This window comes from Nyctereutes procyonoides, unplaced genomic scaffold (genome assembly GCF_905146905.1).
Source record: "Nyctereutes procyonoides isolate TBG_1078 unplaced genomic scaffold, NYPRO_anot_genome, whole genome shotgun sequence".
Taxonomy (NCBI): Eukaryota; Metazoa; Chordata; class Mammalia; order Carnivora; family Canidae; genus Nyctereutes; species Nyctereutes procyonoides.
In genome coordinates this window covers 2,778,612-2,796,135 of record NW_026575032.1, presented here as the reverse complement: position 1 = coordinate 2,796,135, position 17,524 = coordinate 2,778,612, and the positions used below count along the sequence as shown (strand labels likewise).

At 39.4% G+C, this 17,524-nt stretch overlaps 1 protein-coding gene across 1 annotated transcript in view; it reads right to left on the bottom strand.

Annotated features, from left to right (window-relative positions):
• Positions 1-1,459: 1,459 nt before the first annotated feature.
• AFG2A (AFG2 AAA ATPase homolog A) overlaps positions 1,460-17,524 on the bottom strand; it is a 326,044-nt gene continuing 309,979 nt past the window's right edge. Inside the window, exon 16 of the mRNA XM_055317094.1 lies at positions 1,460-4,529. Within this exon, the coding sequence (XP_055173069.1) occupies positions 4,353-4,529 (177 nt within the window). The 3' untranslated portion in view covers positions 1,460-4,352. The remainder of the gene's footprint in view (positions 4,530-17,524) is intronic.

The following is a 17,524-nucleotide window of genomic DNA, read 5'->3' as shown; positions in this document are numbered from 1 at the left end:
GTTGTGTGTGGTGTATCAAGTGCATCATCTTAACCATCTTTCCAGAAATGTTTACCACTAGGTTTTGAAAGAGGAGTCTACAAATTTCCCAGTAATTTCGTAACCCATTTAAAACCTTGCAATATCTCTTTTGCCAAGATTTGCTAGAATGAATTCTTTTCCCCAAAAGTGAGTCCTGAAAGGTATAGGCTACTGGGATATATCTGACATAGACATTAGGTAGAAAGTCTAACCATGCACACAACTGTTAAAATGAAAACTGAAGGAAGGAAAGCAAATCAATTTGGAGCATTAGAATTTCTATGTGGACTATACTTGAAAAAATACGGCTAATTCAACCCATATATAATTTCAAAGGGTGCTTTGGTGTGTGCTCAGGTTTAACGGAAGGACTCAGGGAAACATGACAAAACGAACTCTAACATTCAGAAGTTTAAGTAACAACAGGCCAGGGAAATCACTTCATTCTCTCTTTATAGCAACTTTTCTGTAGCCGTCTCTTGATTAAGATAAATTAAACATACACTCAAGTTTGGTTTTTCTATAAATTCAGTACTTATTTTTCCAAAGTGGAAAACCCATACATTATTTTAAAAACATGTCTTATACATTAGAAATAACATAGAACTAAACATTTTTCAAGCAAGGGAGGGCAGAAGTCAGAGTTAACCTTATAAATACACTTTCTTGGTCATAAGAGTAAAAAGTTGGAAGCCATTCTTCTAAATTTTGTTGTTAGACAGAAACACTAATTTCACTATTCAAACTAAAACCTCTTGGAGCATTGGGGGAAAAAAAAAAGTGTCAATGTGAGTATCCTGAAACCCTGAAGAGAATCTGGACCAACGACAAACATTTGACCAGATGCCAATAAAGCAAATTGTTTTCTTAAGACGGGAAGCTGGACATTTTCTCTTCTTGCTGAACTTAAATTTTCCATGAACTATACTGTGTAATTCAATCACAAACACACCCAAATAATAGGATCACACAGTATTTTAAATCCATAAACATGGGACTCAGGAATCAGAAGTAGAGTCCTCATGCAGATGAAGCTGTGGTACATTGTTATTAGTGACACCTGACCTGTTCTTTTCTATGACTCAGATTTAACCGATATTGTTATAAAAAGGGCACAAATTACAAATAAAGATCATTTGCCTTTTTGATGGTAATAATTAGCTATCTGAAGATATAAAAAAATAATTGGTTTGTAATAGATTAAATATGTAATGCTCTAAAATCTTTTTAAATTCTTAGCTTCCTGCCCCTTGCACGATCCCAGTGCCATGGAAACAGATGTCTGACTCCAGATTTAATTTCTCCCACCCCCGCCAAAAGACCTGTATCACCTAACCACTAACTCTCATCAACAAATTTCTCTCATTTCCTGGGTCCTGAAAGCCTGATATTATTTATTTATTTATTATTTATTATTTATTATTTATCTATCTATCTATCTATCTATTCGTTTATTTTGCCTTCTTGCATTTTTTTTTCCATACTAGTGGTACTTCTGATTTTCAGACACACAGGCAGTGGTAGGTATTGTGCATTGCATCGGAGGTCCAGGAATTGGATGGAATGATAGGACTGTGATGCTGGTTAGAATGCGGAATAGGGCTAGAGATGCATTTTGCCCTTTGCACATAACTTGTCAGTTTAAGGCTGATCTTCTAAACATTATTATGAAATACTTAGGCATAAAAACATGTAGACTGTATTACAATCAGCACCTGCATTTGCATCACCCACCCCATTTAAGATGTGACATTTCAACTTTTCTCCCCTGAGAAAATTCTCTCCGGTATTTGGTGCTTTTCATTTCCCTTCACGTAGTCTTCTCCTACACGTGTTCCCATAAACAACATAATTATCTTGCATGCCCTAAACTCTAAATGGCATAAGTATTTTTCTGAAATGTTCGTTTTTGAAATTCATGTTTTCCCTGTAGCTCTACTTACTTTTTTGTTGCCATAAGTATTGCATTGTATGTGTATGAATATCCTATAGAAATCCATTCTCTGATGGGTAGGTTGTTTCCAGTTTCTTACTATTTACAAATAATGGTGCTATGATTTTCTTAAACATTACCTCATTGAAAACAACTTGCTCTGAGATACACAACGAGAACTCTGAGATTATAGGGTCTTCAACATAACTAGATACGCTAGTTGCTTTCTGAAGTAGCTGCAATTTATGCGCTAGCAGCAGAGTGTGAAGCTCCACTGCTCCACATCCTTTGGGATTATGAACTCTGTGAGCAGGGTTTTAGCTGTTGGAATCGTTGGAATCGTCTGTGGCCTGGGTGAGGATATATTTCTCCAACTATTGGAACTGCTAGTCATCCCAAGGATATTTCTAGTGTGGATCCATATTTTCATGTTAATTTTCAGGTTTCAAGCTTCTGTATCAGAAAGGTGGTGTGAATTCAAACCCGGAGGTAAGGTAAGCTCATAGAATTCTCAGAGGAGCTGGTTCTTTTCTTTTTTTGAAACATTTTTTTTTTTTTTTTTGTTCTTTTCTTTTCAAACCACAGCACAGACCAAGTCAAGAAAGGCTCCTTATGATCTCTCCGGTCAGCAGGAGGAATTCTTTAATTTGGCCTTACACCGAAGGTGCTGATGTTTTAAATGATCTGGGCATGATATATGAGGTTCAGTTAGAACTTCTATGTCATGTGGGTCGAAGGGTCTGAGTGGTCATTAACATCCGAACTCCTCCTGATTGAGTTTGCCCCCTTCCTCCCCACCACCCAGCCTCCAGCCTGAAAGCCTGTGTCAGTTCAAGCTTACTGTTCTGGTTGTTATTTTATTGGCAGTGAGAATTTAAATGTTTTTCTGTCCATGCGTTTGGGGATAAGGTTTTTCTCTTATTTTCTGTGCCCTTAGCACTTAGAGGGAAGAAGGTATGGTCCTCTAATAACTAAAGGGAAAATGGGAAGCATATAAGTAATTTCGAGGTCCTATTTATTTCGTTATGTAAGCCTTATTATTCTAAATCAGCAGAAAACGTTCCACAACCTATTCTGTCCACATGGCCAGACACTTGTCACATGTGGCTACTGATCACTTGAAATGTGGCTAACATGTCTGGTGAACTAAATGTTTAATATTATTTAATTTTAACTCATTAAAATTTAAACTTAAATAGCCATATGTGACTGGTGTCTATTATATTTGACAGCAGAGCTCTAAGTAGTGGTAATACTCTCTGTCCCCTGAGTAGTTTTATGTATATACTAATAAACCAATGTAGTCTGGGAAAAAAATGCCTTGCAAATCTTTTTTTGATAGTCAAAGGATATCTGAGACGTGACTTCAGAATATCTACCACCACAAAACTGTATAGTCCCATTATTGTGATAATCAGGTATTTCTCGCCTGACTTGTCTTTCTGGAAATTTTCAAAGATCTACAGTGAGCATGTCTCAGTGCACATTCTTTCCACTGCCACCTTCTCAACTGGAAGTCAGAGAATCAATTTCTGACAGTTTTTCAAAGATATTTATGGAATATTAAAGTGTCAAGAAATCCTAAAGATAAATAATTAAGAGCACAAGTATACATATTTTGAATACAGCATAAGACAATATTAAGAGTACAATTTGGTTTATCTTTGAACTGAGAGTTTATTGGTAACCTGAAAACATGTGCAAAGGAAAACATGAACATACAATTTATTTATAATATTTTATGAAACAAAATAAAGCAAGTCTACTGCTCTAGGCCTGGACTGGGATTATATTTCCAATTTTTTAAATTTGCAAAGAGCATTACGTGAAATAACTCTTACTTCTTTTTTTTACTGCCATAAGTATAGATTAAGAAGGCCAAAGCAAAAATGTAGGTGTGAATTATAATGAGAATAAATACATATCTGGAAACAATGCCATATAAACCTGGCTGGCCTTTAAAAATAAAGATCCATAAATATTTCTCACTATGAGGACTAATAATACACACGCATTTTTTATAAATGTATAAAACTGATGCTTACAGGCTGTGCATTTAGGAATGCAGTGAAACAGATTCTGGAGTAAGGAAAGCATTTCATGGGATGAATAAACTAGGTCAAAAATGAAAAAGCTAAAGTTTGCTTTTAAAAACTCCGCACACATTTCCAGATAAAACTGATTTAAACTCATGTTCAAAGATTTTCATGGATATTTTCATTGTATCCATATGATTTAAAATGTCTTTAAACACTGAAGCCTCTCAGTTCCAGTCAACATATTTCAGACCTTTTGCTTCTGAAGGATTTTTTTTTGGACACTCTCAAGACAGAATTTTTAAAAAAAGAAACAAGTTTTCTTCAGAAAGCATTTTAGCATCCTGAACAGGTATTCTTTCTCAGAGTGTATGTAGCCCGCTCTTTTCTTGATACTCTTCATAGAAACGTCTGAGTGATTTAGAAATTCTGGGTGTCACAGTGCTCAAGGCTCGAGTGAAATGTCTTCTCGTGATGGAGTTGGCTTGAATGTCTTCTTCTAGGGCCAGAAGGGCTGCCTCTCTACAGACAGCTATAATCTGAGGCAAAACAAACAAATAAAAACAAACATACCAAACAAGGGAGAGAAAAAACAATGAATGCTGGCTTTTTTTTTTTTAGAAATGTGATATTTCAAATATTCATCTGTGGCAACTTCGCTACAACTATAAGCACCCTGCTAACATCCATCTCCACAGTTATTCCGGTTCAGCTTTCTAAAGGATAAAAAGTAGGGATCCCTGGGTGGCTCAGCGGTTTGGCGCCTGCCTTTGGCCCAGGGCGTGATCCTGGAGACCCGGGATCGAGTCCCATGTCGGGCTCCCTGCATGGAGCCTGCTTCTCCCTCTGCCTGTGTCTCTGCCTCTCTCTCTCTCATTGTGTCTCTAATGAATAAATGAACACAGTCTTTAAAAAAAAAAAAAAGGATAAAAAGTAATCACCTTCATTCCAAAACACTGTATTAAGTATTCAGAATCAGGAGCAGCAGAAAGATATATAAGATATGGCATTTGTTCTCAGGAAGCTCACAACTGGAAAGGCGGAGCACACGTGCAGGCACGTTCTTCTAATAGGAGATGACAAAAGAGGAGTGTGTTTGTGCAGTGGGGACGGTAGGAACTGAGTGGTAAGGGGGTGAGGGCAGAGGAAGGAGCTACTCTGATATACAGTGAGGTCCTGCTCATCGCACACCTTGTCACGGCCGAGGATTTCCACATTCCTCTCGACCTTTGATGTATTACTGACACGTAAAAGCATTTCTTTAGGTGCATCTCTTGAATGAGTTCTTAAATCTTGGGAATAGCAGATAGAGGTTTTCTCCGTTTACCTTGGAGAGCTGCATTAGAACAGAGAAGTGAATTTTGTTTACTCAGTGAGGAAAGCTGGAAGAGTTGAGAAGAATCTGGGGAGGGGGTGCAGTGGCTGTGGGGGGGTGGGGTGGGGAGACAGAGTGGGCGGTAGGAGAACGGAAGGGGAGGAAGGTTCAAGTCTTGAATCCTGAAATGTGTTTTTAAGCTCTCTGGACTTCAGACAGCGGAAGCAGGCTGATGCCAGTGTCATTCTAAAGACACATTACTGTGGTGAAAAGAGCTTGTGGGATGAAAAGAGATATTGTGATTTTCAGGGCAACAGGGAAAACAGTGATTGATACTGACTGCACCTTTATATCGGTAAATGAAAGGGCCAGCTGAAACACATTTGTCCGGCCATTCAGCATATTTTCTCTGTTTGTTCACTTACTGAAAAGAGTTCCTCTGCTTATGCTGGGCTAATGGCTGCCAAAGCAGTTTAGTAGCTTTTTAGGGGATTTAGCAGCATGTTTAGGGAGCTTTCAAAAAACATGCATAGATTTAGATGGCTTTGTCAAATTACGACAATGTAGCTATTAGTTCTGGGCTTCATTAATGAGCACTGAAGTTGACTACAGTAGTTACCCGTGTTAATGCTTTTCCAAAAAGAGTGGTTACCAACTTGGGGAAGGAAAGAACAAAACTTTCAGGGATTTGTGAAAACGACTTTATCACGTATTCTGGTGTAAAAAGAGTTATTTTGAAAACAGGATGTAATAATTAATAAGCATAGTAAAAGCACATGAAATGCCCAGCACGGTAAGCTGGCTATCCAATGGTTCCACTCTGTTCCAAAGGGACCTTGAGGACCTCCACGAAGGGAGGTAAAGGGACCAAGCCTCAACCCTCTCCTTTCCTCCATCTGAGCAGCACTTCTGTCATCTGCAAGAATTTTTTTAAAAAAGATTTTATCTAGTTATTTGAGAGAGAGAGAGAGAGAGAGAGAGAGAGAGAGAGAGAAAGCGAGCCCACACGAGTGGGGGAGAGGCAGGGGGAGCAGACTCCCTGCTGAGCAGGGAGCCCGACACCTGGGGCTCCATCGAGATCAGGGATCATGACGTGAACTGAAGGCAGATGCTTAACCCACTGAGTCACCCAGGCGCCCCTGTTATCTGCAAGAATTTGAAGCAATGGTTGCAAGGCTGAGAAGTTTGAAGAAGAATCACTGAAGAGGCAAAAAGGACTGAGTTTTTTCCTGCTGGCTGGTGGACTTTTAGCTCTTCCTCTGAGATAGTATAGGGAATGTTTCCCTTATGTGGATCCCTCCCCAGGCTAAGTGGAGTAGAGAAGTCACCAGCCCTGGGCCAATGCCCTTCATAACTGAGACTTATCTCAGAGAATACCAGACCTAGCACACAATGCCTAGAAACATTTACTTAGTATCTACCACACATTCTAGATAATTACGAATGACTATGCTAATTAATTGCTTTGTGAACACTGCCCCCCCCCCAAGTTTTGTACAATGCAGTGGTTCCACTAATAGTGTGCAAAATCTGATGGGAGCATGGCAAATGGAGTGGCCAGATAAGCACGTGTAAGGTGGTGGTGGTGGTGGTGGTGTGGGGAGGTTAGGTTGAGGAAAGGGGAGGTGACTGCAAGGCTGCCCGGACCCTTTCCAAATTCTTGGAATTTGGTTCACATGGCCAGATGGTGAGTAGCTCATACTGCTGGTACATCTGAGAAAGTGACCAACAGTCTTATGGGCTTCCTCTCAATACACAGTAATCAAACTGGGAGAAGAAATGGTTATACACCTCTAGTTCCTGGAATCTCAGGTGGCCTAATAAGGCAGGATAGAGAAACGTAGGTAGTGGGGAGTGACAGGTCACTGAGGCCCTGAAGGCTGCCCTTGGGGTCAGCAACCTTGCACAATTCCTCTTTGCGCATCAACTTTCTTTCCTTCACATCTTTTGTCTACAGATTTTCCGAAGCTATACGTTAATTTTTGCTTTTCTGTGGTAGCTTTCAGGGCAGTGCCAGAGGGGGCACTGGTGGTGAGCTGCAGTCAGAGCAGTAACATCCACTTGAAAGCTAGACATTTGTAACTTAGAGCCTCTAGCATATGTTAACATTCAAGAGTAATTGCCCTACTATATTTAGTGCTGGCCTGACCCTTAATGAACAATCCCACCTAATTTGGAGAACTACAAAATTGTGAGGTATAGGAAACTTGGACAGGGTTTTGACGAGAGCACTGAGAAATGTTTGAGTTTGACAGAGATGACCCTTAGAATCTTTGAGAGACAATGACCAGGAGAACACTGAATACTGATGCTTTCAAGCACCTCGTATGGAGGTGTCTTCCTCTGCACAGAAGAAGGACAATAGTCGTTTTCACTTCCGGAGCAGCAGCAGGACTGTCTGAATTCAACACTTGCCTCAAAAATGTTTTCCTGTTTCATATTATTTTTAAGGGATGCCATGAAGAACCGGTCCATTAGGCAATACTTTGTGCCACTATTTTCCTATCATATTTGCTTTAGCAATGCGCAACCAGGAGGTGAGAGGAAGTAGGATGCTACAAATCACTAACCATCAGTCAGCATCCACTGAATAGCTACTCTGTACAACCACTGGAGGAAGCTAGGGAGAGGATCCAGAGATGTTCAAGACAGGGTTATCTGTCGTCTGGGGTTCCCCAGCCAGTGTGTGTGGGGGGAGTGGATATCAACTGACAGCCACGTGTGACGTGGTGTTAGAGGTACTGCAAAGCACGGCCAACAGGAAAGTGCTTTGGTATGGAGAGCAAGAGAGAAATGACTGCTTCATGAACCACAGTGGGAAGGACAGAATTTTGGTATGTATACAGGACAGAAGAAGGCAAGCTGGGCAGGAGGGATAAAGTGAGCAAAGAAACAGCAAGGTGGGGAGGGAGAGACCAGAGATGGTATTGATTTAGCCTCAGGAGCCAGGATGGGGAATTAAAAAAAGAAAGAGAGAAGAGTGGTTCTGTCATCAAAATGTCACTAAAAAGAACAATGATAGTTTTCAGAAGTCATGCAGGCCCTACTGACAGTGAAGCCTAGTCCATGACAGTCCTCTCTAAAGCTCTAACCCCAATTCACAAGCAGCTGATGCGTAAGCAGCTGACAGAGAATAATTCCTAAAGCTTCCTTTGTTTTTATTTTTTCCTCATGAAAGGGCTTCTTAGAAATCCCAAAAGGAAAAATCATTAATTGGATCTTCTCTCCTAACCCAAATAAAAAGGTAGGCCTGATAATGGAAGTATTCTTAGGAGGTTCATTTCATGGCTGGTTTCTATTTGCTCTGGGGTCACTTATACTTCCCAAGAAAAGTGCAGCTTTCCTGCTTGCTCTCAGGGCCCATGCCAGCATCGCCCTTGACATATTAATATCTTTTCAGAGGAAGAAGTATTTCATGGTCAAATAAACTTTAGGTAACAGTGCACAGACTCTGCTGCCCACACTGCACAGTAGAGTTTTAAAGATTTTTGCGAAGGCTGGCAATGGTAATCTGCTTAGTTGTCTTCAACCCTGGGGTTCCCGCAGACCTCTCCTATTGCCCTGGTTTTGGCAGAACACCTAAAAATAAGTGGCTATTTTTCGAGGATCTTCAGTACACACTCTGGGAGGTATTAACCGTACCAAACAATTTAATCAGGGCACAATATGGTTTTTGCCTACTGCATATCCTTTTTTTCTTTGGCTCTCTCCTATTCCAGCGTAGAGAAGAGAGGGGAAGGCAGAAAAAAGAGACTGGGGAAGGACCAGTCTGTCTAATATGGCCAAAGGGCAGCAACCACAGCACACACTTGTGCTCTGGAGATGCAAATGCTCAATGCATATTTGTAGAATCGAACCAAATAGTTCCTTAAACATAAACGAGTTTCCAAAAAGTGCACATTATGTGCATGTTTTTCATATTTGGTCCATATCCTATAATATTTTTACTTATGCTTCATATAGCCTACACTTTTGTCAGTTATACTTAAGTTTCTGGGATGGTGACATCAGTAACAAACATTGTTTAACGCTATGATGTATGTTATCTGAAGCAATATTTCAGTCTGGGGCACTGCTTTGAACCTAGTTCTTTCCTTCGAAGCAATATAAATTAGAAATGTTATCAAGAATACAAGTATGCCTGTGTTATTTTGAGGGTTGCTTCCTCAGGCATCAACATTTGTTACATGTGGACAGGAACTTTTTTGCTGGGTTGTCATGGGGAAAACTGCACGGTCACTGAGAAATAGCCCTGAAAATTTACTGATAATGTAGTAATACATATCAGGTTAGAGGACTGAAATGGAAGCTTGGGGACAAAAAAAAAAAAAAAGTACAAACAGTGATCTGTTGTCCCATTTGATGAAACTACTGTGGTATCCATGAACTGCTGAGGGATTTTTTTTTTCTGTTATTAAACTTTGAAAAGGTGAGGGCTTTTTAGATAAATTTGCCAAATTCTCTCTATTGAGGATTGTGTACTATAGAAACTGAGAAGGGCTTTCAATTTAAAGTAGGGCCTTTCTCATTACCATCTATCTCTAAGGTTTGTGAGACAACCTAATGAGGTAAGTGTGTGTATGTATATGTGTGACCTCTCTATGGTGTATCCAGGGCCCACACAACTCATCACTCTGCTAGCATCATATTCAAAACCACATGTGGTCTGGGACTGTTGAGTGGTGGGGGAATTCAGTTGAATTTCTCCCATGAGACCACAGAAGAACCTCATGAGAAGATGTGTAGGATAGATGACTTTGAAACACAGACTGTCAGGAATGTTAAACCAACCTGTTTAGAAAGAAACCTCTTGGCACTTGAATGCCTTAACATCTTTGGCAAAAAGACTCTTGGAAGCTTTCCCCTAATCCGTTCACCATGTCCTCGTCTTTCCCCATAGGGTGCAGACTAGATCATTTAAGTGAATTATCAGTCAACTACCAGTAAGGTTGCTTTCGCCATTAGTCTAGAAAAGCAACACCGTTTTGGCTGGCTCTGTAAAACTGAGTGTCTGTAGTCTGTGTTCTTTTTCAATTTTGACTAAAAAATCAATACCCAAACTTTTAAGATATATGTATGCCTTGCTGCAAAAATGACAATATTATTTGAGAAAATGAGACAAAAGACTAGCAGAGTGGGCCTAAGATTTCACTGTCAGAGATAAACTAAGACACATTCAGTGGCGATGAAACCCATTTATTTGGTACCAACATGTCACAGATTCTCTTTCCATTTATTCTGCAATAATAACAGAGCTATCAGATTATCTGAAAAACAACATAAAATAAGCAGGAATTCCTATATGAAAGATTTAGGCATATTTGAAATGAGTTCCTAAAAGGTAGGAAAAGATTTTTAATGAAAATGTTTAGGGATCCCTGGGTGGCGCAGCGGTTTGGCGCCTGCCTTTGGCCCAGGGCGCGATCCTGGAGACCCGGGATCGAATCCCACATCAGGCTCCCGGTGCATGGAGCCTGCTTCTCCCTCTGCCTGTGTCTCTGCCTCTCTTTCTCTCTCTCTGTGACTATCATAAATAAAAAAAGAAAAAAAAAGAAAGAAAAAAAGAAAATGTTTAGAAATCTTCAAAACTGAGGAAAATAGTAATTGTTTTCAATGCAGGAAAAAGTAACTCAGCAGTAAAAGAGGACATATAAATATGAATTTTCATGCTATGCTTGCCCTCTGAATAAGTAGTGCCTTTACAGCAACAATACAGCAATAACTGGATTACTGAGACAACTCCACTTGGGGGGGGGGTGTGGGGAAGCAACTTCCCAGGATGAGAAGGCTCTTGACCATTGAACCTTGGGAAATCTAATTACCTCACTTTTAAATGCAAAAGGGCAAAAGAGGCAATTGTGCAGAATTCTGAATGCCATGAAGAATAAGAACAATGTCTTACTTCACTGTGGAAAAAAAAAATGAAACCTCTTACACATAGCCTACGGTTCTTTCCCCCAATCCACCAGACAAGAAGAGTTTAAACAGGTGGCTCAGCTTAGTAAAAGAGAAACAGGCGGATTGCAAAAATTAAAACCCACATGGTTCCTAAGTAGGCAGCAGGAATTTTAAAAAATAATGATGTGATAAACAGTCAAGGCAAAGACTTCACCAAAACTAATCAGTAGGAAGGAAAACCTGAAAGTGTTGGGCACTTCTTTGGGTATTCACCCTGCCTTTGTTTTTTTCCAGTTTAGCAGTAAGTAGCACCATCTTCTTTTCTGGGGCACTGACAGATTAGGAACCCACATATTAATTTATTTTTTTCATGTATTAATTTAGGTATAGTTGCTTCCATTTCCAGGTAAGGCCTGGATAGTATGTGCCCTTCCTTTGACTGTAACCAGATTAGGAGCAGGACATCTGGAACACAAACCCACAGGCGGCATGTAAGGTTGGGAAAAAAGCTTGCTGCCCCAGTAGAATTCCTGGGTTCACTCCCCACAGGCAGGCTGAGATTCTAAGGTAGCAGTCTCCGGGTCCCTAACCCCCTCGCTGAGATGACCCGTGTCCACTGCAGCGGTCCCCGGGTCCCTAACCCCCTCGCTAGATGACCCGTGTTTCTAACAACTGAACCATACAAGATTAAAAAAAAAAAAAAAGAGTATTTTTAGTTTTGAAAAGAACATACCAACTGGTACGGGAATGGAGAAAGCAGGAACCACGGGGTAGGTAAGGAGAGGGATGACAGGGCAAACACATTGGGAACCCCTAGTCATTCCTCTATCCAAGAAGTTTTTATTGACCACGTAGAAGGTACCGGGTACAAGGTACCCAGGGGAATCTAGTAGGGAAGAAAACAAAATGCTTTCATGGAACAAGGTGTGCAAAGTACTGGCTAATCTATTTACTCTTTAAGGTTCATGGTAAATGTTTCCATTGGTAGGCATCCCTGAAGGCAACTTCACTAATTCCCCAGGCCTGATTGCTTTAGAATCACCTGTTTTATGGTCTGGTAGCAACTTGTACTGTTCTATCATATTACAATTGTCAGCAAAGATACAGAGTTATTTGTGGTAAATGTCTCTCTCCCTCACTAGACTAGAAGTCCCACAAAGGCTCTTTAGTCTTTGTTCTACTCCTCATATGTACCAGGTTAGCATGTCCCTTGACCTGTCCCTCCCTTGGGACCTCCTGCTGAAGTAATCTCTGAACAGTGATATAAATTAGTTTTTGCCTTAAACACACACACACACACACACACACACACACACACACACATACACACACACACAGTCCTGCTGTGACAACTGCAGCCAAATAATTACCTACTATGGACTAAAAAAAAGTAAAAATGTCTTGAGAACAATGGGTCATCCTAAGTTGAGGTATGTATTTATGAATCTTGTAAGGCTGCTGACCAAGCTATAGCCAGAAAGCTGGAAGAAGCACCAGAATTGGGTAAAAGCATCCAGGTATGGGAGAGCTTGAGGTTGGTCCCAGGCAAAGAGGAGAGAAGAGCAGGGCAGGTAATGTTTTTGGGAGACGATATCCAGCAAAGGGTCAGCTTGCTGTAGGATTCCCCTCTAAGTCTGGAGGGTTGGATTCTCCCTCCAGTGTTGCCAGAGATAGGGAGATGGTGGCTGGGATGGGGGTCGGGAGGGTGTAGACAGCAGTGTTAAACCACACCCTGTGGTCCCTTACCTGCCGGCCATCTTCACTGCTAGCCCCCACATGTTGCCCCACCAACACAAACATAAAAATGCCTCCTTTGAAACTCTGTAGCCTCACAGATACCCTGGGTGGCCTTTTTTGGATTTTTGTCTAGCTTGGGATCTTTGAATATTCACAAAGTGGAGTATTTGGGAGTTAGAATCTTTTCCCTCTTTATCGCCAGTCTTTATTTATTTATTTTTTTTAGCTATACCTGACATACAGCATTATATTAATTTCATGTGTACAACATAATGATTCAATATATGTATATATTGTGAAATGATCACAATATAACATCTATCATCACTACACAGTCCCACATTTTTTTCCTTGTGATGAGGATTTTGAAGATCTATGCTCCTAGTGATTTTCAAACATACAATATGCTATTATTAACTATAGTCACTATATTGTACATTACATCTCCAGGACATATTTATTTCTTAACTGGAAGTTTGTACCTTTTGACCACCTTCACCCATTTCACCCACCCTATACTCAGTCTTAACCTATAATGAACTCCTTTCTATTTGTCCATTCTCTCAGCAGCTCTGGTGTAGCCAATCAGCAGTCTTGCATGGCATCTCTAAAATCATTTTAAAGAATATGGTATCATGTTAATGGCTGTGTTAAACAGAAAAAAAAAATAACGACAATTTGTAGCTACCTGAGGGGCATCTAAAGATAGGTCCCGGTGAGCAAAAACTAAGTATACCATTAGCACATGACAGGGAGTGAAAAGACAATACAATTACTGATCTCGTACTTATGTATATCATATGTTAGGTAAAAATATCACCAGTTTTGTGTGCTTACTGGCCATATAATAAAGATATTTAACATAGGGTTCTTGGATATCCAAAAGGGTCTAGGAATATACTGAAACCTATGAAAACTTTTATACATTTTTTTTTCTAGAGAGATGGTTCAAAGCGTTCATCGTATTCTAAAAAGAAACCATTACCCTAAAAGGCTTAAGAACCACTGTTCTATGGTAACTATATTTCAAATCTTAAATCCTATGAGCGCTTCATAGTAATATCTATCCTCCCCTTTCCAGAATGTAATTTGTCTACAATGATCACAATTGAGGAGTACAGGAGTTACAATATGGAGTTCATCACTTTCTTAGACCTTCCTCTTGTACCTTATAAACATTCAATAGCTGCCCCTAGGTGTAACTAACTTCGGTCTTTATTGACAAGAAGAGAAACCTAAAAACCAATATCCTATTTCATTTACTAAGAAAAAGCTAAGGTAATACACTAAGACTGCAAATTTAGCACACTAGTTGAGGAATGAAAAACCCAAGTACCCAAGATAAGATTAGAATTTACAAATACTATAGTAATTTTACCTAACCCATAAATGAATTTTCAGATTTAAATACCTAATGTAAGTTTTGATATTTGGTAATAACATTACACACTGGGTATTTAGAAACTTGCAGGGTTGTTTTCTTATTTGCCTATTGTCTTATACGGAGTGAGACACACTTTGAACTCTATTAGTTGCGTGTCCATTAAAAAGAAAAAAAAAGGAAAATCTTCGATGTTACTGATTTGAAAGCCAGTAGTAAGATACAGTTCTTATTTTTTGACAATTAAAATATATGTATGTGATATACCTTAGAAGAGGTTACAAATACCTGTCAAAACCTCATAAGGCAATCATTTTCATTAGTTACTCAAAGTCTAGGTCAAGGTGGGGAATAAAGATAATTCATTTTATGAAGGCTTTAACCAAAACATTCATCTATTTATCTCTCCTGACCATTAAGTCCATTCCTTAATGGACACTGAAACCTAACCATTCCTACTTAACTACCATTATCCAAACTCCTTTGCAAAAATGCTTATGAAAGAATAAGGCTTATGTCAAGTTCAGCAATGAAAGAGCCAAAAAGTCTCCTAAAGGAAGACTGAAAAATGTCTACTTGTAAAGACTAAACTAAAAACTATGAGAAAGGCCATTAGAGCAATAGACTGATATGGAAAGGGTTGCGGGAAAAAGAGGGTAGATAAAACTACTTATTGGTAATAAAGAAATCATACTTCAAAAAATTTAATTTAAAAGGTCCCTTAAATTATCCCTTAGTGGGATTGGTTTGGCAATTAGAAATGCAGCAGTTGGTACATTTAAAGAGCTCATGGTGAATTTTTAAAGCACATAGTATTCACCTAGTTCTTCAAATCTAAAGACATAAAATTGAATGAATTTGAGTATGTGTATTTAATAAATTTCAAGACTGTATCCATATTTCTATTTCATCATTTTATACTAGGCATGTTTTCCTCAGCTTTCTTTTTTTTTAAGATTTATTTATTCATTCATTCATTCATTCATTCATTCATTCATGATAGACAGAGAGAGAGAGAGAGAGAGAGGCAGAGACACAGGCAGAGGGAGAAGCAGGCTCCATGCCGGGAGCCTGAGGCAGGATTTGATCCCGGGACTCCAGGATCGCGCCCTGGGCCAAAGGCAGGCACTAAACTGCTGAGCCACCCAGGGATCCCCCTTTCCTCAGCTTTCTAACCATCAAAAAATGTATCATTGGAAAGAAACCAGTAAACATTTATAACGAATGGAATTTTTTTTTTCACAGAGATGAGTCAATTGAACACAAAGGGATTATGATACAATGGAAACTATTTTGTAGTCTTAATCATTGCATTTTCTACTATAAATGATAAATATCCACATAAAAGCACTCTATAATGTTGTAAGGTAAAGATAACTGAAATGTCAAGACTTTCTTCTTATGGGTATATGTTTTCATTTGGAGACTTAATCATTAGAAAGGATAGATCTTGACAATGAGGACCTCCATTTTACCACGCTGGTATGTAACTGGAAATACACCCATATCACCTTTCCTACAGTGTGTTCAAGATATATTTTGTACTCATTCCATATTTACACTGAAGAATACAAAAGCCAAAGGAAATTCTTAATTATTTTACAAGTCTTCCCTCTTCTCTCCCCCAACTGTTTTCTTTAAAATAAACATATACATACACATATATGAATATAGACAACTGAGTATACACACATGCACACACACGTACACACGCATGTGCAAACTCAATTGCAAATGCAACGTAAGTGTTCACAAGATGAGATGTGAGTTTAAGCACTATACTAAAGGGGCACGTGGGTGGCTCTGTGGGTTGAGCAGCTGACTCCTGATTTTGGCTCAGGTTTTGATCTCAGGGTCATGGGGCTCAGCGCTTGGTGTGGAGACTGCTTGTCCCACTCTCTCCCCTCCCTTTTGCTCTCTCTTTCAAAATAAATAAATAAAAACTCTTTAACAAAAATAAGGGGTACCTGGGTGACTCAGTCAGCTTAAGTATCGGCCTTTGGCTCAGGTCATGATCCCTGCTCAGCGGGGGTCTGCTTCTCCCCCTCCCTCTGCTCCTGTGCTCTCTCTCTCAAATAAGTAAAATCTTAGGAAAAAAAAAAAAAGCGTGAAGTACATTCCACCATCAGTAGTTCTGAAGCCCAGCATTTGCAAATCTTTTAAAATTAACTGAGCTTTTAAAATCTCATCACTCTGGCAGCAACCCAGCATAGCTGTGCCTTTAACAAAAGAATTCTGTAATAAAACGAGATTTTACATGCTGAAACAAAATATTTTAAAACATCTTTCTGCCGACTGCTCATTTTAGTAATATTTGTGGAATTTAAAACCCACACACACATACACAAATGTTCCCATGGAAGATTAGGCTAAGTTTTAGGTTAACCTCAGAATTATTAAATTTTTATATCAATCTTTTAATGAACACTTCTGATTTATTTTCTTTTTTTTTTTTTTTTTTTTTTTTTTTTTTTTTTTTTTTTTTTTTTTATAAATTAATTTTTATTGGTGTTCAATTTACCAACATACAGAATAACACCCAGTGCTCATCCCGTCAAGTGTACCCCCCAGTGCCCGTCACCCATTCACCCCCACCCCCCACCCTCCTCCCCCTCCACCACCCCTAGTTCATTTCCCAGAGTTAGAAGTCTTTATGTTCTGTCTCCCTTTCTGATATTTCTCACACATTTCTTCTCCCTTCCCTTATATTCCCTTTCGCTATTATTCATATTCCCCAAATGAATGAGAACATACACCGTTTGTCCTTCTCCGGTTACTGTGGCCAAGTTCAAAAAGGGTGTTGCCTGAGTTCTCCTCTGGGATTTTGATGGAATCTTGTCTCACATTTAGATCTTTCATCTATTTTGAGTTTATCTTTGTGTATGGTGCAAGAGAGTGGTCCAGTTTCATTCTTCTGCATGTGGATGTCCAATTTTCCCAGCACCATTTATTGAAGAGACTGTCTTTCTTCTAGTGGATCGTCTTTCCTCCTTTATCGCATATTAGTTGAGCATAAAGTTCAGGGTCCACTTCTGGGTTCTCTGTTCTGTTCCATTGATCTATATGTCTGTTTTTGTGCCAGTACCACACTGCCTTGATGAACACAGCTTTGTAGTACAACCTGAAATCTGGCATTGCGATGCCCCCAGATATGGTTTTCTTTTTTTTAAAATTCCCCTGGCTGTTTGGGGTCTTTTCTGATT